Source organism: Lepus europaeus, chromosome X (genome assembly GCF_033115175.1).
Source record: "Lepus europaeus isolate LE1 chromosome X, mLepTim1.pri, whole genome shotgun sequence".
NCBI lineage: Eukaryota > Metazoa > Chordata > Mammalia > Lagomorpha > Leporidae > Lepus > Lepus europaeus.
The window spans coordinates 134,514,308-134,538,014 of NC_084850.1; the positions used below are offsets into that span (position 1 = coordinate 134,514,308).

Genomic DNA, 23,707 nt, shown 5'->3' on the forward strand with positions numbered 1-23,707 from the left:
TTATTTTTTATTTTTTTACAGGCAGAGTGGACAGTGAGAGAGAGAGACAGAGAGAAAGGTCTTCCTTTTGCCGTTGGTTCACCCTCCAATGACCGCTGCGGTAGGCGCGCTGCGGCCAGCACACCGCGCTGTTCCGATGGCAGGAGCCAGGTGCTTCTCCTGGTCTCCCATGGGGTGCAGGGCCCAACGACTTGGGCCATCCTCCACTGCACTCCCTGGCCACAGCAGAGAGCTGGCCTGGAAGAGGGGCAACCGGGACAGGATCGGTGCCCCGACCGGGACTAGAACCCGGTGTGCCGGCGCCGCAAGGCGGAGGATTAGCCTAGTGAGCCGCGACGCCGGCTGACTCACCTAACTTCTAAAAGAAGCCATTTCACCAGTAGGACAAGGGTGTTGGACTAGATATTTTCAAAGAGACTTCAGATTTTACAGAAAAATCTTATATTTTTATAAAGTCAGAATTCTGACAAAATGTTCACAAGCAATAGGATTTAAATGAAGCAAACAGATATCGGCAAGAAGTAACATGGACAAGACGCTTTTCTCCAGTGATGCTCACCTTCTCCTTTTTTTTTTTTTTCTTTAATCTTGTCCACCACAAGCCCATTATGTCCTCACATTTACATTAATGTATTATATTGCACATATTGAATCCAGCACATATTAGCTCTAGTTATTCCTTGGCCTCTAGTTAAACAGTCCAGTAACTCAAACAGGAGTGTGGGAGTAAATCCCAAATTCTAACAATACTCGCGTCACACGATTCATTTGCAGAGTTAGAGCCACTTCTACTTCCTTGTCTCCTACTTCGTCCAGTTATTTATCATGCATCCACTTGCCTAATTAGACTGGAACCAGGACAGGGGCCACATGTTGTTCAGCTCTGGGTCTTTAGGCCCAGCACAGTGACTGGCTCATTGAAAACCCTCCCAGGCAAATCATTAGATTCCTGCCGTTGAAATCTGCCAAGAAATGTGTGTTTCCTTAACGTGACATCTCCAGTTCTCCTTCCCCAAGGATTTTTCCTCTGATTTCAGAAAATGCCCACAATGAAGGAAAAGCCGACCCTGTCCCGGTTGCCCCTCTTCCAGGCCAGCTCTCTGCTGTGGCCAGGGAGTGCAGTGGAGGATGGCCCAAGTGCTTGGGCCCTGCACCCCAGGGGAGACCAGGAGAAGCACCTGGCTCCTGCCATCGGAACAGCGCGGTGCGCCGGCCGCAGCGCGCCTACCGCGGCGGCCATTGGAGGGTGAACCAACGGCAAAAGGAAGACCTTTCTCTCTGTCTCTCTCTCTCACTGTCTATCTCTGCTGTGGCCCGGGAGGCGGCCATCTTGGGAGTGAGAGGGTGGCCATCTTGGGAGTGAGACGGCGGCCATCTTGGGGGGTGAACCAACGGCAAAAGGAAGACCTTTCTCTCTGTCTCTCTCTCTCACTGTCCACTCTGCCTGTCAAAAAATAAAAAAAAAAAAAGTCTAAATCAGCCTGCTGTAGGACAAACCCTGTCCAATCAAAAACAATTGTTAGGACATTCCAGAGCCTGTAATATGCTATCCCCAGGAGCCAGAGATAGAAGAAATGCCTCTGGATCTAGGTCAGTTGTAGAATGAGAAGCCCATCATAGACTAGAAGGAAAACCCTAACAACAACCTGTTTTTTTTTTTTTTCACCAGTGCTTGATGCCTGGGTATTCACCAGAGCAAACACCACCCAAGTTGGCCCAGAGGATTAGCTGAAGCAGCTGATACCCTGTTCTGCTTTTTATAACTCTCTCCCCAGCACCACGCTCTCTATATGTCCCATTTCATCAGGTCACATCAACTTAGGTCATGCCCAGTTCTGCATCTTGTACCCAAACAAATGCAGCACCGTGAGGCATAGTCCACGTTTCCTTAAAAAAACGAAGTAGGCATTAGGAAAAGTTTCCCGGTTCTTTTCGTAAGCAACGGCTTTGCCACGTTTTACAAATGAGTCAACCTCTTGCATTTCACAAGACGTTGGAGCTGTTGGCCGTTAGCACGTTGAGAGATTATTCAGATATAAGAATGACGTAAACAAGTGCATACGTAGATATACTCAGAGAGAGATGCATACACACACATTTTAGAGTTGTTAAATGAGGGTGTGATGTTGATGAGTCTACAAATGTGTGAAAATTATTTGCAAGGATTTTTTTTTTTTTGTAATGAAATTGAGAGAAGGGGAGATATTGCAAAAGACCTTTAAAATGTTAATAGTCACTCAATAAATTAAGTGCCTCTCATATACGGTATACCGGTTAGTAGCCCTTTAGAAAATGTTACAAAAGAGGCAAAACCCAAGTATCTTGGCCTCAAAGAGTTTTTATTATTTTAAAAGAATGCTGATTTTTTGAAATCTTTTTAATGCTAGTTTCTTTTTATCAACAATTATTGTATTTATTTATGGTGGAAAATTACAGCTACTAGACTATATTTTTCTGCTACCTGTTTTTGTAAATAAAATTTCACTGAAATACAGCCACACTCAATTGTTTGCATATTATCTATAGTTGATTTTGAGCTAAAAGGAGGCAGTTCGGCCAGCAAAATTTCCAGTAGCCACTGTTGATCCTTTCCGGAAAATACTTTCTGACATCTCCATCATTCATTCTTACAAGAATACTTGGAGATACATCTGGTGTTTCTCATTGTCAACGAAGGTAACTCAGCATTACAGGTTATGTAACTTAGTGACCGAATTTAGGTTTGATTTTATATGTATCTTATTCCAAAAATCCATGTTCTTATGCTATACTCACCTACAGACATCGCCAAAAATATAAGGCAGGAAAAAGGTAAGAGCCTTACAGAGTCACAGAGAAACTGACATTAGAGTTCAAAAAAAAAAAAAAAAAAAGACTATTTTGAGCCTGTTGTGGTGAAGATTTCGGAGAAGACCATGAGATAGAAAAGCAAAAATGGATCTCAGGAATTATTTTCCCCAAGCCCAAGCCAAATTAAAAAAGGTCGAAGTTGTATGTTTAGTTAGAAGCACAGTTGAGATTAGAATCAGGTCTCTACTCACCTAGCCCAGGGTGCGTATGCTGTCAGTGACCACGCTGAAGCAATTGATTTTTTTTTTATATGTGTAGTTAATTACAGAATGGCAGAAGTGTGGGAATGAGAAAAAAATGGAAATGTTTACATTATATTCATTGACGATGGAACTAAAAAGCCTTACTTTCTCTACTGAAGCCACCAAAAAACACATTTGTGTAGGTATTTATGCACTATCATCACCTACCTACTATTCTTTTTTTTTTTTTAGCACCAACATACACTTACATTTTAATTCCATTTTCCCCCAGACCTTTTACAGTATTTCTTTTTTTTTTTTAACTTTTATTTAATGAATATAAATTTCCAAAGTATAGCTTATGGGTTACAGAGGGGGGAAGCCATTGTAACCTACCTACTATTCGATCAGACATTTTTATTGTGGAGACTCAGGCTTATGCCATCGTGGGAATTTCCGGCACTGTCCACCAACAGAGTCAAATGATAAATAAAAAAAAAAAAAAACCACAAAAGTCAAGGGTTCATATGATTCTGCCCTACAGAATCAGGCAGCTTTCGGCCAACAGAGATACGGAGACGTGAACAGATGCGGCCCGTGGAGGCTTACCTGATACTGTACAGCACTTTGCCGTTTTTTGAAATCCGTAGCAATTTGTTGTCGGTGGTGACATCGTGGAAGTTGGCCCCCTTCTCATTGGCAAAGAACAGATCTGGTTTCCAGATGGAGTCTAGCATAGATGGGTCCAAGTCCAGGGAGTCGTCCGGGTACTCACTGTACGCCAGCCGTGAGTCATTCCATTGTTGTCTCAAAAAGATGTTCACTCGATAGTCCTACAGAAAAGTCACCCACAAGAGTCACTGATTGCCCACCTTGGCCTAAGCAGTCCATCTGCATTTCCCTCTCATCCGCACCAGTGGAGCACCAGTCGGAATCTTTGGTTTAAACCACACATCTGGGAGGAAGTCATACCAACCCAACCTTCTTTCGCTATGGAAAAGGTAACAATGCGTACACACGTCAGCTGCGATGGCCTTCGTGTTAAATAAAACCGATTCATTTTCCAAATCGGGTGTGAAATGATCTTTAGTGTCTTTCTGCTTAGGTGCTCTGGGCAGAAGGAAACCCACTCTGCCATTTTGGTAGTGAAAAATCTTACGAAATGGTGAAATGCTAGGGCAATATTTTTTTTTTCTTTCTTTCTTTCTTTTTTTTTTTTTTTGACAGGCAGAGTGGATAGTGAGAGAGAGACAGAGAGAAAGGTCTTCCTTTTGCCCTTGGTTCACCCTCCAATGGCCGCTGCGGCCGGCGCACCGCGCTGATCCGATGGCAGGAGCCAGGTGCTTCTCCTGGTCTCCCATGCGGGTGCAGAGCCCAAGGACTTGGGCCATCCTCCACTGCACTCCCTGGCCACAGCAGAGAGCTGGCCTGGAAGAGGGGCTACCGGGACAGGATCGGTGCCCTGACCGGGACTAGAACCCGGGGTGCCGGCGCCGCAAGGCGGAGGATTAGCCTGTTGAGCCACGGCGCCGGCCGCAATATTTTTTGTATCCATCAGCAAAAACCTTACGATTTTTCACATTGACAAAATAATTCCCTCGTAGCTACTTACTTTTGAAATTCTTAAATATTTCATCGTTCCTCTGAACGTGTTGTATCTATACTAGCCATATTCATGCTTCCACCAAACAGAATTTTTTTCATGTATTCTCAAGCTGAACACTTTCTGACAAAGGTGTTCTCCCTTGGAGAAGCCTCAGGTACAACGCAGGCATTCCCACTTGTTCTGAGAGTTTCCCTCTGGGCTAATTAGTCAGTCTGGGTTAATGACTACTCTCCTGGATACCCCTATTCAAAGGTCTTTAGGTTCACAGAGGTGAGACTATGGCTTCCGAGTCAACAGTTGTCTGCTCTCGATAATTGTTGTTACTCGCAATGATATCTACTCATTTACTCTTATTGTCTTTTTAACTTTTTATCCTCATTTTTTTCTTCATGTCCGCATGTTTGGCAGCTGGATTCTGGTATTGCTTATCTCGCTATAATGATTTGTCCTGGCTTGCCTGAGATTCTCCTCAACCCCAGACAAACCAGGATGGTTGGCCACTCTACCAGGCCACAGGGGCTGTGAAGGGGCTGCGAAGATGACCTCAGGATGGCCAGTTAGAGTTAATCCTCTCAGGACCAAAAGGAAAAAAAAGAAATAGCTAAGTTGTAAAGATTCAGATGTATGGAAAAGAGCCTTCAAACAATCCCTTTTACCAACTTACTAAACTACTCGAATTCCTGCGACCGTACGAGCAGTCAGAATGGTGAGCAGGCTCATAGAATATTTTGGTCCTTGGGCCCTGCACCCCATGGGAGACCAGGAGAAGCACCTGGCTCCTGCCATCGGATCAGCGCGGTGCACCGGCCGCAGCATGCCTACCGTGGCGGCCATTGGAGGGTGAACCAACGGCAAAAGGAAGACCTTTCTCTCTGTCTCTCTCTCTCACTGTCCACTCTGTCAAAAAAAAAAAAAAAAAAAAAAAAAGAATATTTTGGAGCTAGAAGTTCTGGTAAAAGTATTCAATGTTGGAAAAAAAACAAGGCTAATAATCAAATAGTTATGAACTACTAATTAATCCTGGAAACCCAGATCATCAGGAAAGGCTAGGTTATTAAAAGAATATAATGAGCTTTTCCATTGCATAAACTTCTCTGCGGAAAAACTCGTTTGGGATTATATCAGATCTGCATAGCAAATTCTCAGACGCAAGAGGGTGCCGTTTGGGGTCTAGTCTTACTTTCACCCCATCCTCTGTGCTCACTGGATCCCCCAGGGAATGGGCCCAGGTAGTGGTAAAAAAAGCTATACTTTGGAAATTTATATTCATTAAATAAAAGTTTAATAAAAAAAAAAAACTCAAAATTTCCAATCACACAGCTTAGGAATTGTTCCAAGTGACCAGAGGGTTGTAACTAGAAAGAGATTATTATCATTACAGTGTCTCATTGGGAACTGGAGTTACTGGAAACTTTGGAGTGTTTTGTGAATAAAGAATGAGAATTGGCTGGCACCACGGCTCACTAGGCTAATCCTCCGCCTGCCCCGGGTTCTAGTCCCGGTCGGGGCGCTGGATTCTTTTCTGGTTAGCCCCTCTTCCGGGCCAGCTCTCTGCTGTGGCCCGGGAGTGCAGTGGAGGATGGCCCAAGTGCTTGGGCTCTGCACCCGCATGGGAGACCAGGAGAAGCACCTGGCTCCTGCCATTGGATCAGCGCGGTGCGCCGGCCGCAGCGCGCCTACCGTGGCGGCCATTGGAGGGTGAACCAACGGCAAAAGGAAAACCTTTCTCTGTCTCTCATTGTCCACTCTGCCTGTCAAAAAAAAAAAAAAAAGAAATTGTGAGAATCAAAGAAGGGGGCTATTAAGCATAGAACAATCCAATTTACATAGACGTATACATTAGATACAACACAGCTTGTCTAGTGTTTGACACTTAGCGTCTTTCCTTTTCCCGGAGTATGCCAGTTATCTTTAACAAGAGGTAGAGAAACTCTATGATGAGTGGAAATGACAGATGAGTGGTTAACTCCCTTAGGCCATTGGGAGGCCAGTGAACCTCCCCTTCCCCGAGAATTAATCTTAGAGCAGAAGAGACCATGAGAAACCAGAGAGCATCAGGCAGCAGAATTCCCTTTAGGACATCCTTGCAAACCTCCCTTGAATTAATTATTAATTAATTATTGAAAGACTCTAGAGACTATTGCATTAGTATCCTACACTAGGAAAGCAATGACCTTTACGAAAAGTGTCTCAATATCTTCATAGTGTTTTCTGGATTTCTATTTTGAGGATTATATGTAGAAATGATGAAATAGATATCAGAACTTTAAAAAAGAGCTTGAAGTCTATCTTATTTCAGTAGAATCGTTAAATGTCTAAAAGGTGACCTTAAAGTAATTCTGTTGTTTATAAGCAAAAGTAAGTGTGAAACTTAGAGGAAAATATTTTATACCACAGTTATAGCCAATATATGAAATAAGACCTTTATAGAGATTTTGGTGTTAAGTATTTATACTTTTTAATATATAGTAATTGAAATATACCCGCATTTTATTTACAATAATATACACAATTCTAAAATAAAAAGCCACTCTGAGAAATCAGGATGAAGAGAAACAGATCATTAAGAATAGAAAAGGATATGTAAGGATGAAGAGAAACAGATAACCCAAAAATAGATATTCTGGAGCTGCGGCTGCCTTATGCTTCCGATTCACTATCATTTTCAATGTAGGGTAAAAAATTTGACACACGGGAGTTATCTATTCCTATGCATCAGTTCTGTTTATTTACAAATATATTTATTTATTTTTAATTTTTTATTTTTATTTTTTGGACAGGCAGAGTGGACAGTGAGAGAGAGACAGAGAGAAAGGTCTTCCTTTTTGCTGTTGGTTCACCCTCCAAAAGCCACTGCAGCCGGCGCACCGCACTGATCCGATGGCAGGAGCCAGGTGCTTCTCCTGGTCTCCCATGGGGTGCAGAGCCCAAGCACTTGGGCCATCCTCCACTGCACTCCCTGGCCACAGCAGAGAGCTGGCCTGGAAGAGGGGCAACCGGGATAGAATCCAGCGCCCCAACCGGGACTAGAACCCGGTATGCCGGCGCCGCAAGGCGGAGGATTAGCCTAGTGAGCCGCGGCGCCGGCCTACAAATATATTTATTGTCTCACAATATCCCAAGCCACAAGAGGCTAGTTATATTGTTCTTTAGTCTTTCTTTGCCTTTATTTTTGCTTTTAGATTTCATGAATTATTAAAAGGGAAGTAAATATTGAGAAACATGCTTAAGTACATGTTCAGTTTTCTTTTCCACGGCCTTCTTTCTACAGGGATATTTTCTGCTTTCAATAAATGACATTTTCCCTTGAACCAAAATTTGTTTCCCTATTATTGACTATCTGGGTATCGGATTAGGAGTTGGAACTATTCAAATTCTATACATACATATATCTTTAATTTTTAAAAGTTATGTTTAAATCATTTAATCTTTATTATAGTCTTAGCACAAGTGATTTAATTACCTACATTCTATATTATTATTTCATGGCAAATTGAAAATTTTTCAAGTTTCACTTTTCCTGGTGCTTTCCAATGCTTTGCTTACCCTACAGATTGTTTCCTTAAATTGAATTATCTTTTTAGAAATTGAATTATCTTTTTAGAAATTGAATTATCTTGACACTATTATATTTGCATTCGCATTTGTACACAGAGATCGTCACTCTATCTCCTAATACTTTTATTAAACTATACCATGACTCTTTTATTTTTGTATACATACACTGTGCAATCCAATTATATCACAAAGGTATCAAAGACAAGCATGTGCTTCGTTCCCTACACTGTCCATGTGACACTTGTGTTTTGCCTCTGGCTATACTGCAGTAAAGTTTTTATAATCTCGAGTCTGTGCTAGCTTTAATGTGGAAAGCTGGCCCTGAGCTTGAGATCATGGAACAGTTTTTTTTTATGAAAAGCTCAGGATTTAACATTACATTGCTAATTTAGAGACCAAGGTTACCTTATATATCAGTTGTTTTTTTTTTTTGTTTTTGTTTTTTTTTTTTTTACAGGCAGAGTGTATAGTGAGAGAGAGAGACAGAGAGAAAGGTCTTCCTTTTGCCGTTGGTTCACCCTCCAATGGCCGCTGCGGCCAGCGCATCTCGCTGATCCGAAGCCAGGAGCCAGGTGCTTCTCCTGGTCTCCCATGCGGGTGCAGGGCCCAAGCACTTGGACCATCCTCCACTGCCTTCCCGGGCCACAGCAGAGAGCTGGCCTGGAAGAGGGGCAACCGGGACAGGATCGGTGCCCCGACCGGGACTAGAACCCGGTGTGCCGGCGCCGCAAGGCGGAGGATTAGCCTGTTAAGCCACGGCGCCGGCCTATATATCAGTTTTTTAAAATGCCGGGCTTCTGGTAGATTCCTGATTCTTACCTATGTAGTCAGAAGTACGATACGTGAGCTTCTTCTTATGACTTGCTTACGTAGCCATAGAATGAAAAGCAGCTCAGAGTATCATGTCGGTGGTTTGAACCCGACACACATACTAATAAAAGATGATCTCACTTCTTAACCAAGTTCCTCGGGAACGTGACTTCACCCTATTGCGGTCACCAGTAGAGCCTGTGGACGTTACCTTTGGAGGCAGAGTCTGGGAGAAGCAGAATTGTGTTCTCAGAGTGGACACATTTGATATGCTCTCAGCTGCTGAGGAGAGGCTAAGGGTCTACGGCTGTGGCATAGGCACAAGTTCAGCATCCACAGGTCCACATCACACGCTTTGCCCTCATTTCCTCCCAGGTATCATCTGGAAGCTGGGAAGAGACCATCTCTCCTGCGTGTGTGTTGGCCTCGCTTTGGAGAGAGCTGCATGCTCGTGGTGTGCACGCGCCCTTGATCTTTTACTGACATTGCTAATCTTCTCGAACTAGGCCTTTACAACTAGAAAAGGAGGATTGCAAATACACTCCCCCTTCCTGTGAATTCTCTTGGCGTCAGCAACTAAGGAAAGGGGCAGAGAAAGAAAAAGAAATTCCTTACTGCTCTTGTAACCCTTCGTGACCGTACAAAATTCTTCACATAGGGTCAACTAGTAATGACTACTGAGTTATCCCCTGTCTCCCTGTCTCTTAATGAAAAAATGTATATTTTTGAATAATGCATATCATCCTAATGAGCCATAAAAATATTCCTTAATCTAGCAGAAATATACTCTGCCCTGTGTGTACATATCTTATCCTCACCTATCAAAGGAGTAAGATTGGCCGGCGCCGCGGCTCACTAGGCTAATCCTCTGCCTTGCGGCGCCGGCACACCGGGTTCTAGTCCCGGTCGGGGCACCGATCCTGTCCCGGTTGCCCCTTTTCCAGGCCAGCTCTCTGCTGTGGCCAGGGAGTGCAGTGGAGGATGGCCCAAGTGTTTGGGCCCTGCACCCCATGGGAGACCAGGAGAAGCACCTGGCTCCTGCCATCGGATCAGCGCGGTGCGCCGGCCGCAGCGCGCCTACCGCGGCGGCCATTGGAGGGTGAACCAACGGCAAAAAGGAGGACCTTTCTCTCTGTCTCTCTCTCTCACTGTCCACTCTGCCTGTCAAAAAAAAAAAAAAAAAAGGAGTAAGATTGTTATTAGCTCTCTGTGAGCTTGCAGCCTGTGGACTGATAGCACCAATGGTACACCACTAGGATTTCATTCACCAGAAGGGGAGCAGATCAGATAGCACCAAACTAGAGTCACACTGAGTTCCTGAAACAGGTCACCATTGCCCCTCATCTAGAAGCAATTTCCCAAAACCGAATCTTTCAATAATGCTTATCCATATAATGGGATGAGAGTGAGGTATGAGGCGAGAGAGAAAAATAAACATGTTTAGAAAAAAAACTCAAAATTCTTAGGCATTATTATTGGGGAAAATTCATTCCAGAAAATGTAGATAAACAAAACTAGTGTCCCCAGAAAACAATGTGAATCGAAGTTTCTCAGTGACCTCATCCTTATGTACGAAAGCTAGGGGTTCTGACTCCAACTGAAGACAATTCTGGGCAGAATTTGGTTCTATTTATTTTGTTTGACCATTTCTTCTAAGTCACTTTTCCTAAAAAAAAAAAAAATTAGTAAACGTATGGATGGTAAAATGTTACAGTTTTGGTAAAGGAAGCTTGGGCTATGATGATATACTGAGTGTGCAACGGACTGAATGTTTATGTGCTACCTCCACCCTGAATTTCTTTTTTTTTTTTTATTTATTTATTTTTTTTTTTATTTTTGACTGGCAGAGTGGACAGTGAGAGAGAGAGACAGAGAGAAAGGTCTTCCTTTTGCCGTTGGTTCACCCTCCAATGGCCGCCGCGGTAGCGCGCTGCAGCCGGCGCACCGCGCTGTTCCGATGGCAGGAGCCAGGTGCTTCTCCTGGTCTCCCATGGGGTGCAGGGCCCAAGCACTTGGGCCATCCTCCACTGCACTCCCTGGCCACAGCAGAGAGCTGGCCTGGAAGAGGGGCAACCGGGACAGGATCGGTGCCCCGACCGGGACTAGAACCCGGTGTGCCGGCGCCGCAAGGCGGAGGATTAGCCTGTTGAGCCACGGCGCCGGCCTCCACCCTGAATGTCTATGTGGAAACTCCAACCTCCATTGTGAGTGAGATTCCTGGCATTATAAAAGGGGCCCCCGTGAAGTTTCCAGCCTATGAGATACAAGGAGAAGCCAGCAGTCTTCAACTCAAATAAAATCCTCACCAGAACCAGACCTAGCTGGCATAGGGTACATTGTCATAGAGGCTGTCTGGCTCTCAAAGTCTTAAGTATTTACTTTCTGACTTTTTTACAGAAAAAGTTTGCTCATCCCCATCCTTGATCGTCATGGGGGATTTCTTCTTTGATGTAAGCATGGCTGAGTTTAAACATATTTTTTGTCGTTTCACATAAAATCCATAGTTGAAGAAAATTAAAAAAAAAATATTTTTTCAAAGCCAAAGGAAGTTCATCATGACACCAAAAAGCTAAAATAGTCAAAAGAAGCACAAACACACATCACTTTTCTAACCATGCGACTCAACCGCTCTGTGTCACACAGCGGGACAGGCAGGCTGTCGATGTTACCCTTGAGCAACGCGTTCCCAATTTTCTGATAGGAAATGCGACAAAGGGTATTTAATAAAAAGCGCATTTATTAAATACCTTCTGCAGGTTTTAAGGACAGAGGAAAACCAAGAATATATCCATAGGTCCCATTTCATCTTCCTACACGTTCGGCTTTTTTCTTGCATTCATGAACATTGACAAGGTGTGCATTTACATTTTTTTGATTGAGAGTAAGATGCGATGAGGAGATTTAATCAAAGCAACTCGGGAGTTTGATTAATGCAATCAGCATTAGGGTCGTGCAAACATTGTCATCGAACGCCATCGTGCAAAGCTGCTGACAGTGATCTGGGTTATGGGAGGCTTTCCCCTCTCTTATTAAGATAAAAAATCAAGAGAAAAGAGACAGAAGCTGAATGCCAAGTCAGAGTTGTCTTACTCTTTGCATGTTTAGCTTTTCTTGTGAATCTTTCCATAAGCCTATCAAAACGATCTTATGTAGGTAAAATCCTTAATGTATTATATCTGGTCAAATCCCTAAAGCCTCGTTTCTTGACAATGCTATTTCAGAATAATATTAAAATGAGAAGCAGAGTTGGATTTTGTCTAATTTCTCCAGCGTAAAGGAGTGACAAATTGTAAATGACTTCTACGGCCACTGTGATGCTTAGTCAGACAATAATATGGACGTGTACTTTACAGAGACATGCAAATTGGAACCAGCCAATGGATTCAGGACTTAAAGTGTCCTGGGGCCAAGAAAATATTTTACTCAAAAAGCAATCTCCATACTATAGACTACTATTCTGTAGGGTAAAACTAATGATCTCAGTAAGTTGTTTTGCAGTCAACATGACCATGACATCTATAAGGAATCTTGGTTGGTTTTATAGTATCTGAGATCTTTTTCACATACATGAAAGATGTTTAAATGTAATCTATGATGGGTTTTTAGTTTTGTCTATTTCTTTTAAAAAATGCATATGATATAATTGCTATGGACTTGGGACTACTTTCTATTACCAAAAAGATTGTGCACACAGGAGTACACATAGATATGTGTGTGTGTCTATATGTGTGGGTGTGTGTGGGTGTTATTGTAAGTTCAGCTACTTGGTATATATCTTACAAGTATATCATAGGGAGGTTTAACTATGTTACAACTTCCATTGTATGTAAAAGATCAGCCATTATAAATATGTTTTCAAGTTTAATATTTATACTTATGAGACATTAGAGATGCATATTATTAAATATCCTTGACTATCCATCATGCTTATTACTGATAATTCTACCAAAAACTAGCCAAATGTTTCCAAAACTTCTCTGGCATCATCAATGAAAGACTATCGAATTTTAAGAAATTATCACTTGATAAGTGATTGTCCAAATTTTTTTTTTTTTTTTTTTTTTTAGCAAGGACTCATTTACTTCCTGCGAAACAGAACCTTTTATAGCACAAAACTGCAGAGTCATTGGGGCAGGGCTAAGGACCAACCAATCACGTACACAGTCACCTTACGGGGGGGATTTCTATAGGACTAGCCCTATGTCTATACACTTGTTACTAGTTTTGTTACCTCCCCTGATGTTGCACAGCCAATTAGTTTTAGTGGTAAACAACTTTGGATTGTCCAAAATTAAAGCGTTATCAATCATTGCTTTGTAGAGGTGAACAGGAAATTGGCACTCGGCGAATGCCTCACAAATACGCTCTGTGGTCCCACATCCCATTCCTTCACATGATGGCTTCAATGCTCGGCCCCACTCACCATTCTAGTTTCTGCTATTGACCCAAAGCTGTTGATAAATATGTTGCAGGTAACATTTACAGGAGGCCCTGCAAGTCGAACAATAGAAAGTTTGACAGGTTGTGTTCATGGCATAATTGAGTCACGTTTTTTTTCTCTTGCCGGCGGCATTGTAGCACTTACCATGGTGGTTTCTGTGACTGATCCGAAACTGTTGATAAAAATATTGCAAGTAACGTTTACTGGAGGACCTGCAGAACGCAATAAGAATATTGCAATGGACATTGAAGCAAAAAATATATAGCTCCATCAACATCTGTGCAAATGGCTAGACATGTAAATAAAAATGGAAATGATGATGTGATTGCAAAGAAAATCGTACCTAGTGTGATATAATGATATAACATTCCCACTAGTATTTTGGACAATGACAGTGAAGCAACGGCAACTTACCCTGAAGAGTTTTAGATTTGGAAAATATAAGCAGAAGACTGTCTAGTGGAATTCATTGTCATATGTTGCTATAAAAATAGCCGTTAGAGTGGGTGGCTTTCTTTGACCTTAGGATAATCAACTTTGTAGGCATCAACTGTTGGGCGTTCTGAGGTGGTGACATAGGGACCATCAGGTCAAAATAGAGCTGCATTTTGTATTACGGGTCAGGAACATCTACTTCCTCTTCTATAACAACTTTTAAAAACAGTGGGGTTACTTGCTTTCTTTTGACACCTCTGAATTTACTCCATTCCTTCTTTGCAAATTCTGAGTCCCAATTCAAAATGATATGCAGAAATACAAACACAAAAGGAACATTCACTCATTGTGAGATGTAAACACCAGCGGAAATGCCACTTCACGCCTGTATTGTTGCCTCAGTAACTATAGTGTAGCGCAAGGGTAATTACATTGAAACGTGCTTTGACCTAAGAGTCCACTCTTCTGGCCAGAAACCAGACACTAGCCTGACTCGTGCTCATCTTCTCTTGTGTTTCATCGAGAGCTAAGTCACTGACAATTCCCTGCTTCCTGGTGGGATGTGTTGATTACCTTTGCGGTACTTTCCCCTAAGGCTCAGCAACACCTTAGGGGACTTGGAACCCAGTAAGCTAGGAGGAACTGAATGACGAGAATCTTGGCTTGCAGCCTCTCAAAGCGTGTAGTGAAAACCTCAGTTGTGGCCCAACTCGAGCACCATGTTTTTATCTCTAAAGGGGTCCACGTCCCAGGTTAGGTTCCTGAAATGAGGACAGAAAGCTCGGAGTCAAATAGCCATGTAAGTCCCCAACTCAGGTCTTTTGGCCAAAGAAGGAACAAGCAGTTTTGATAAAAAAAAAAAAAAAAAAAAAAAAAAAAAAGACGTGGTAACGTTTTGTTTTTGAAATGTAATTAGTTTTTCTGTTTTTGAGGAAAGATTATTGCATTTATTCTCTCACAAAATTTTTGTAGACTTGAAAGGACAGGAATTACCATATTGCCAAGTGTTTTCCCACTGAATTTTTTGGAAACACTCCACCTCTTTTAATTGATCTCTAGCCTCTTGCATCAGCATCTCCCAAGATGAGTTCTCCTGAGTCACTTCCTACTTGACTTCATTTTGTCTTTACTTTTTGGTTACTCAAAACACAACAAAAACCAATTCTTATCTTTTCTAGCTATATAATTGTATTTTTATTGTAAATCTATTTTTTTCTGCCAGGGCTGACATTGCGGCACAGTGGGTTAAGGCACTGGTTACTATGCTGGTACCCCATATCAGAGCACTACCTGAGTCTCAGCTGCTAAAGTACCTGACTAAAGTACCTGACAAAGTACCTGCTAAAGTACCTGACAAATCAGTGGAGAATGGCCCAAGTACTTGGGACCCTGATACCTAAATGGGAGACCTGAATGGAGTTCTAGGCTCCTGGCTTCCGTCTGCCCCAGCTCTGGCCACTGCAGCCATTCAGGAAGTGACCCAGTCGATGGGAGATTCTCTCTCTCTCTCTCTCTCTCTTTCTTTCCCCACCCATGTCTGTCTGTATTTCAAATAAATAATAAATAAATCTTTAAAAATATTTTTCCTGTTAAGGAATAAATTAGGCAAGGGAGAGGCAAGTCATAACATATTATATATATATATATTTATAAATTTATAAATTATATATTTATATATATTTATATATATAACATATATATATTTGCCTTTTTTTTCTCTGTTCACCAAGAAACATTTCCTTGTAAATCATCCAATTCAGGGTGGAACGTTTTCATGAATTCTTATATGCAAGAGAGAGAGAGAAAATGAATGATGGGGAGGAAGAAACATGAAAAAGGGAAATTTCTTTTTTTTTTTTCTTTTTTTTTTTTTTTCTTTTTGACAGGCAGAGTGGACAGTGAGAGAGAGAGAGACAGAGAGAAAGGTCTTCCTTTTCGCCGTTGGTTCACCCTCCAATGGCCGCCGCGGTAGGCACACCGCGCTGATCCGATGGCAGGAGCCAGGTGCTTCTCCTGGTCTCCCATGGGGTGCAGGGCCCAAGCACTTGGGCCATCCTCCACTGCACTCCCTGGCCACAGCAGAGAGCTGGCCTGGAAGAGGGGCAACCGGGACAGGATCGGTGCCCCGACCGGGACTAGAACCCGGTGTGCCGGCGCCGCAAGGCGGAGGATTAGCCTGTTGAGCCACGGCGCGGGCCGGGAAATTTCTTTTTAATAAGAGGGATTTGAGATTTGAAACATTGTATATTATCTGGCCTACCCAACTAACTTGGAAGCGTTAGAGTCTGGGTCTTACCATCATATATATGTTTGTGTCCTTTCTGGTAGATGGCAGTGTAAATATATTCTGGGAACTTGAACTATTTTTCAGCTATCATAGATGATAACATTATGCTAATCACATTAACAGCCATCTAGTTCCATGACCATAAAAGAGATTTTTTTCTTACTTTTCTAGTACATAATTGTGGACGAGAAAAGTAGGGGTTCTGAGAGGTTAATGAACTTGCTACTGGGATTAGAAAAACTTGGTGTTAAATTGGAAATTGCATAGAAAATTAATCAATTTTTTAAAAAAATATCATGTAGGATCGCTGTCCTTAATGTGCTGTACATTGTGATTTAATGCTATAACTAGTACTCCAACAGTATTTTTTTTCACTTTGTGTTGCTATATGGGGGCAAACTGTTGAAATCTTTACTTAATATATACTAAACTGATCTTCTGTATATAAAGAGAGTTGAAAATGAATCTTGATGTGAATGGAAGGGGAGAGGGAGCGGGAAAGGGGAGGGTTGTGGGCGGGAGGGAAGTTATGGCGGGGGGTAAGCCATTGTAATCCATAAGCTGTACTTTGGAAATTTATACTCATTAAATAAAAGTTTAAAAAAAAAAAAGAAAGGAATTTAAACTAAAAAAAAAAAAAAAAAAGAAAAGCTGAGACTCAATGTCTCAATGATGTTTCAGAACCCTAAACTTTCAACCACTTTGCTGCCCTGCTCGCCATCATCCAACATCCTAACTCCACCGACCTGCTAACCATGCGACTTTACGCTTGTTTGTGTGTTTCTTGCTCCTTTACATCTGACCCCTTCAGTTCTGGGCATTTTGTTTCAAAGTTCTTGTACTTCTATATAAAACCTTGGACAGAAAAACATGTTCACATACAGCTACTGGCTCACTCCTCAGATGCGTGAAGTCATCAGGGCTGATCCAGGCTTGAGATGGGAGCTGTGAACCCAAGCCGTGTCTACTACCTGGGCAGCAAGGACTCAACTACTTGAGCCATCACCTGCTAGCTGGCAGCATGCACATTAGCAGGAAGCTGGAATTGGAGGTGGAGCTGGGACTCAAACTCAGGTACTCTGATATGGGATGCTGGTCTCTCAAACACATCTTGACTACTAGGCCAAATGCCTGCCTACTCCAGTAAGCTTTTTTTTTTTTTTTTGACAGGCAGAGTGGATAGTGAGAGAGAGAGACAGAGAGAAAGGTCTTCCTTTGCCGTTGGTTCACCCTCCAATGGCCGCTGCGGCCGGCGCACCGCGCTGTTCCGATGGCAGGAGCCAGGTGTTTCTCCTGGTCTCCCGTGGGGTGCAGGGCCCAAGCACTTGGGCCATCCTCCACTGCACTCCCTGGCCACAGCAGAGAGCTGGCCTGGAAGAGGGGCAACCGGGACAGGATCGGTGCCCCGACCGGGACTAGAACCCGGTGTGCCGGCGCCGCAAGGCGGAGGATTAGCCTACTGAGCCGCGGCGCCGGCTTCTTTTTTTTTTTTTTTTAATGAGGAATTAGCACGTACTTGTACTAAGAACTGACACATAATATTAAAACCTTGCTCCTGGCCAGTGAGTGTCTTGTTTCATTCTTCAACATTTAGGTGCCATCATGGTCCCCATTCTATCGATGAGAAAAAAAATAAGGCACAGAGGTGGTTAATTAATTTTCCCATGGTCACCGAGTCTGTAAGAGGCAGAAATTGCCACACGTTAAGGACATTTTTCCTAACAGGAATAAAATGCCCGAGGCCAACAGAATCATCCTAATAACAGAAGCTCTCTAAATATGGGGCTTGGTGTACAAGTTCTTGGAGTTCAATGATACATTTTTTTTTTCACTTTTGTGAGTTATCTTGATGAATCCAAGCACAACCTCTCCTCTGCGTTTTGGTCCAGCAATCTACTCAGATGTTCTGATGCACCAGGACACGTCGTTAGGTGTGCTCACCATTGGATTATTGTGTTCTGTCCATTGTAGACGGAAACAATGGACACTAGTTAAACGCATTTAATTGAGTTATCAGCCAAGGGATGGTATTATAAAATTAGCTGGATGGTAATCTTAATGTATTTGACAGAATTACAGATAGTGAGAGAGACAGAGAGAAAGGTCTTTCTTCTGCTGGTTCACTCCCCAAATGGCGGCAATGACTGGAGCTTCGCCGATCCGAAGCCAGGAGCCAGGTGCTTCTTCCTGGTCTCCCATATGAGTGCAGGGGCCCAAGCACCTGGACCATCCTCCACTGCTTTCCCTGGCCACAGCAGAGAGCTGGACTGGAAGAGGAGCAACCGGGACTAGAACTCGGCACCCATATGGGATGCCGGCGCTGCAGGTGGAGGATTAACCTAGTGCGCCACGGTGCCGGCCCCCCCTCTTGTTTTTATTTTTTCCATTTTTCTTAAGTGAAAGAGCATAAGACATAACCCAGTTGATAAGGGTTGTATTAAATCAGTAGACTGCTTTGGGTGGTAGTTTTCCTACTCATGAACATGGTATTTTTTCTATTTGTTTAAGTCTACTTCAATTTCTTTTGGCAATGTTTTGTAGTTTTCAGTGTAGAAATCTTTAACTTTCTTGGTTAAATTTATTATTTGGTATACTGTTATCAATTCTAAGTAGAGGCCAGCGCCGTGGATCAACAGGCTAATCCTCCGCCTTGCGGCGCCGGCACACCGGGTTCTAGTCCCGGTCGGGGCACCGGATTCTAAACCGGTTGCCCCTCTTCCAGGCCAGCTCTCTGCTGTGGCCAGGGAGTGCAGTGGAGGATGGCCCAAGTGCTTGGGCCCTGCACCCCATGGGAGACCAGGAGAAGCACCTGGCTCCTGGCTTCGGATCAGCGAGATGCGCTGGCCGCAGCGGCCATTGGAGGGTGAACCAACGGCAAAAAGGAAGACCTTTCTCTCTGTCTCTCTCACTATCCACTCTGCCTGTCAAAAAAAAAATGCTCAGAAAACCAAGGAATCAAAGGGAACTTCTTCAACAACATAAAGGGCATTTATGAAAATCCACAGATAAGAGCATGACCCAACTATAAACCATCTACTCTATTAGTTAGCCTAATCAGGGAAAACGTATCTGTCTTCTGGGGACTGGCTTAGTATAGGGTTAACCTTACCATCATTAAGTAAACTGAAAGTATATCTCTGTAAAAATTAAGCGTGGGAATGGGGAGGGAGGTGGGAGGAGGGTTGGAGCACGGGAGCGAGGGAAATATCACTATGTTCCTAAATCTGTACATATGACATATGTGACACTTGTATAACTTAAATAAAATTTAAAAAAAGAAAAAAAGAGTCATGAAAGGATGTTGGATGTTGTCAAATGCCTTTTCTGCATCAAGTGACGTGATCATGTGGATTTTTCCTTCGTTCTGTTCATGTGATGTCTTACTTTTATTGATTTTTTTTTTTTGACAGGCAGAGTGGACAGTGAGAGAGAGACAGAGAGAAAGGTCTTCCTTTTTGCCGTTGGTTCACCCTCCAATGGCCGCCAAGGCCGGCACACCGCGCTGATCCGATGGCAGGAGCCAGGTGCCTATCCTGGTCTCCCATGGGGTGCAGGACCCAAGCACTTGGGCCATCCTCCACTGCACTCCCTGGCCACAGCAGAGAGCTGGCCTGGAAGAGGGGCAACCGGGACAGGATCGGTGCCCCGACCGGGACTAGAACCCGGTGTGCTGGCGCCGCAAGGCGGAGGATTAGCCTGTTGAGCCACGGCGCCGGCTGACTTTTCTCTACTCTTAATATTCATTATTTACTTCCTCTGCTAGGTTTGGTTTTTAGTTTGCTCTTTCTATCATTCTCGAGGTGTAAAGTCAAGTTACTGATTGGAGACTTTTCTGCTTTCTTTAAGGTAGGAATTTACATTATAAACATCCCTCTAAGCACTCCCTTTGCTAGATCCTGTAAGTTTTGCTACGCTGTGTTTTTGTTTTCACTCATATCTAATTTCCATTTATTTCTGCGTGATCTATTGGCCATTGGAAAGTACGCTTATTTACAAGTATTTCTAGTTCCAACGTCTAGTTTCATTTCACTATGGCTTCAAAAGATACTTTTTATAAGTTAAAATTTGGGGAATATATTGAGATTTATTTAGCGGCCCAATATGTGGTCTATCTTGGAGAATACTCCATGTGTCACTGAGAAGAATGCACGTTCTGAGGTGGTTGTGTGTTTTCTACACGTATGTGAGGTAGAGTTGGTTTATGGTGTTGTTTCTTGACTGATCTCTCAATAGATGTTCTATTTATTGAAAATGATGTATTGAAGTTTCCAACGATTACTGGGGACGTGTTTATTTTTCCCATTCATGCTATCAATGTCGGCTTCATATATATTGGAATTTGGTTGTTCAGCGCATGTGCTAATAATTGTTTTATCTTCTCATTTATTGGACCCTCTTATCAATATGTAATGTCATCATTTATCTAATTTAACAGTTTTTGACTTACGATCTATTTTTATGATATTAGTGTATTTATCTCACCCTGTATTGGTTGCTGGTTCTATAGAATATTTTTTTCTATCCTTTTGTTGTCAAGCGTCTTACGTCTTTGGATCTTAAGTGAGTCTCTTGTAGATTGCATATAGTTGGATCGAGGTGTGCTTTATACATTCTTCTTATTTACATTTTTTTTTTGACAGGCAGAGTGGACAGTGAGAGAGAGAGACAGAGAGAAAGGTCTTCCTTTTGCCGTTGGTTCACCCTCCAATGGCCGCCGTGGTAGGCACGCTGCGGCTGGCGCACCGCGCTGATCCAATGGCAGGAGCCAGGTGCTTCTCCTGGTCTCCCATGGGGTGCAGGGCCCAAACACTTGGGCCATCCTCCACTGCACTCCCTGGCCACAGCAGAGAGCTGGCCTGGAAGAGGGGCAACCGGGACAGAATCCAGTGCCCCGACCGGGACTAGAACCCGGTGTGCCGGTGCTGCAAGGCGGAGGATTAGCCTAGTGAGCCGCGGCGCCGGACCTGATTTACATTTTTTGACTGGGGAGTTTAACCCACTTAGAAATAAAGTGATTACTTATAAAGACGTCTGTCATTTTTGTATTTGCTTTATGGATATCTTATAGCATTTTTATAGCTGTTTTGGGACCTAATTTCTTCTATTACTACTCTTTGTGTTTAGTGTGATATTTTTGTGGTGAGTCACTGGAATTCTCATTTCATTTTTTTTGTACACTTTTCAGACATTTTCCTTACGTTACCACAGGGATTACATTTAATATCCTAAATTTATTACAACCCAGTAAAAAAAATGATTCCAACTTAACTTCAATAAAATATAAAAAACCCCATCCAGCTCCATCCTGTCCCCTTTATATTACTGTGGACACAGATTACATATTTTTGAAAGCCCAATAAAACAGACTAACAATTCTCTTACGCATTTGTATTTTAAAGCATGTAGGAGATAAAAAAAGTAAGTTATAAAACAAAGCTACAGTACACTGTTTTTATATATTGTATTTTCACTGTTAAATATATTTTAGATTTATATTTTACTTTTATTGGCAACCTTTATGACTTCATAAAACTTTAATCAATATCTAGCATTTTTAAAACATTTCCACTTGAAGCACTCCCTCTATCTTTTTTTTTTTTTTTTTTTTTTTTTTTTTTTTTAACCCGGGTGTCCCTCTATCGTTTCTTGTAGGGTACGTCTAGGGGTAATGGACTCCTTCAGCTTTTGTTGATCTGGAAATGTCATCGTTTCCCCTTCAATTGTGAAGGGCAGTTGTGCTGCCTATAACTTGGAAGGTTTGTTTTTCAGCACTTTGCATCATCGTATGATGAAGCGTGTTTTACACATGTGCAGTATACACCGTACATGTGTTTTATACAGGTACTGTCTTCGCCCCTCAAAATTTCTGCTGAGAAATCAGCTGATAATATTATTGGAGATCCCAGGAACGTAATAAATTTTCTTTTTCTAGCTGCTTTTAAAGCGTTCTACTTCTTGGCTTTCAACAGTTTAATTATAATGTGTGTTGGTGTCAATCTCTTTGAGTTTATTCTGCTAGGAATTCTTGGATTTGTAGATTCATGCTTTTACCAAATATGGGAAACTCTTTTAAATTATTCTATTTAAAAATTATTTCCGGCCGGCGCCGCGGCTCACTAGACTAATCCTCCGCCTGCGGCGCTCGCACTCCGGGTTCTAGTCCTGGTTGGAGCACCGGGTTCTAGTCCCGGTTGCTCCTTTTCCAGTCCAGCTCTCTGCTGTGGCCCGGGAGTGCAGTGGAGGATGGCCCAAGTGCTTGGGCCCTGCACCCCATGGGAGACCAGGAGAAGCACCTGGCTCCTGGCTTCGGATCAGCGAGATGCACCGGCCGCAGCGGCCATTGGAGGGTGAACCAACGGCAAAAAGGAAGACATTTCTCTCTGACTCTCTGTCTCTCTCTCTCTCACTGTCTAACTCTGCCTGTCAAAAAAAAAAAATTATTTCCACCTTTTCTTTATTTTTTCTGGAACTCCCAGAATGTGTATGTTGGTTTGTTGATGTCTCCTGGACATCTTATACTCTGTTCCTTTCTGCTCCTCTGAATCGATACTTTCGTGTGTCCTATCTTTTTGTCTTCTGTCTGCTCAAATTTACTACTGAATTCTTCTAGTGGATTTTGCATTTCTGCTTCACGTTTCCTCTGCAGAATTTCTGTTTGACTTCTTTTTATAATTTTGATCTCTTTATGGGTGCTCTCATTTAATTCATATATCATTTTCTTGACTTCTTTCCATTGTTTTTCCTTGGCCTTTAGGTCTTTGAGCATATTTAAGACAGTTGTTTTAAAGTTTTTGTTGAAGTACAATATTTTGGTAAGTACAATATTTCATTTTCCTAGGGGATGATTTCTGTCAATTTATTTATTCTTTTGAATGAGTAATACTTTCTTATTACTTTGTGATTTTTGTTGAAAAATGGACATTGGAAAATTATAATGTGGTAACTTTGAAAGCCATATTCTCTCTCTTCCCAAAGTTTGCTGGGTATACAGATCGTCTAAATCTATATTAGACCATTTACTTAGTGACTTGCCAAAACTATTTTTTGCCAAGACTATAATGTTTCACGTCTCATATGTTTACTAAAGTCTCTCTTCCCCAGTTTGTGCTCGGGTACACGATAATAGAGATTTTTCTCGAACACTAGAAAATTAAAAATAAAAACCAGTTCACCAAACAAATAAAACTAAACCACACTTTTCTCGGTTTTTGCAGAGAGCATTTCTTCAGCACTTAGCCACACTTGAAACGAGCCTAGGAATCAGCCCAAGGAGGAAGCTTCGGGTCTGATCATATCTTTGCTGTATACACATCTTGCCTGAGAATGCAGTGGCCGTCTACGTTGGCCATGTACTTGGCTGATTTTTGAATGTCCTTATTTCCTTAGGAAACTCTCCATCTTTTACTTCCGGACTTTTAGACAGCGCATTGTATGTGAATCCGTTTCCCTGTGGTGTGTAAAGGTTTTTGATTTGGCTTGCAATGTTTTTAATCAGTACTACTTTTTTGTTGTTTGTTTGTTTGTGTTTGAGGTTTGAA

General features: G+C 42.4%; 1 protein-coding gene across 1 annotated transcript in view; it reads right to left on the reverse strand.

Moving 5' to 3' along the window:
- GLRA2 (glycine receptor alpha 2) overlaps positions 1-23,707 on the reverse strand; it is a 542,545-nt gene that overhangs the window by 485,535 nt on the left and 33,303 nt on the right. Inside the window, exons 3-4 of the mRNA XM_062183520.1 lie at positions 13,592-13,659; positions 3,642-3,865 (exon numbers count right to left, since the gene is read on the reverse strand). Of these exons, the coding sequence (XP_062039504.1) occupies positions 3,642-3,865; positions 13,592-13,659 (292 nt within the window). The remainder of the gene's footprint in view (positions 1-3,641; positions 3,866-13,591; positions 13,660-23,707) is intronic.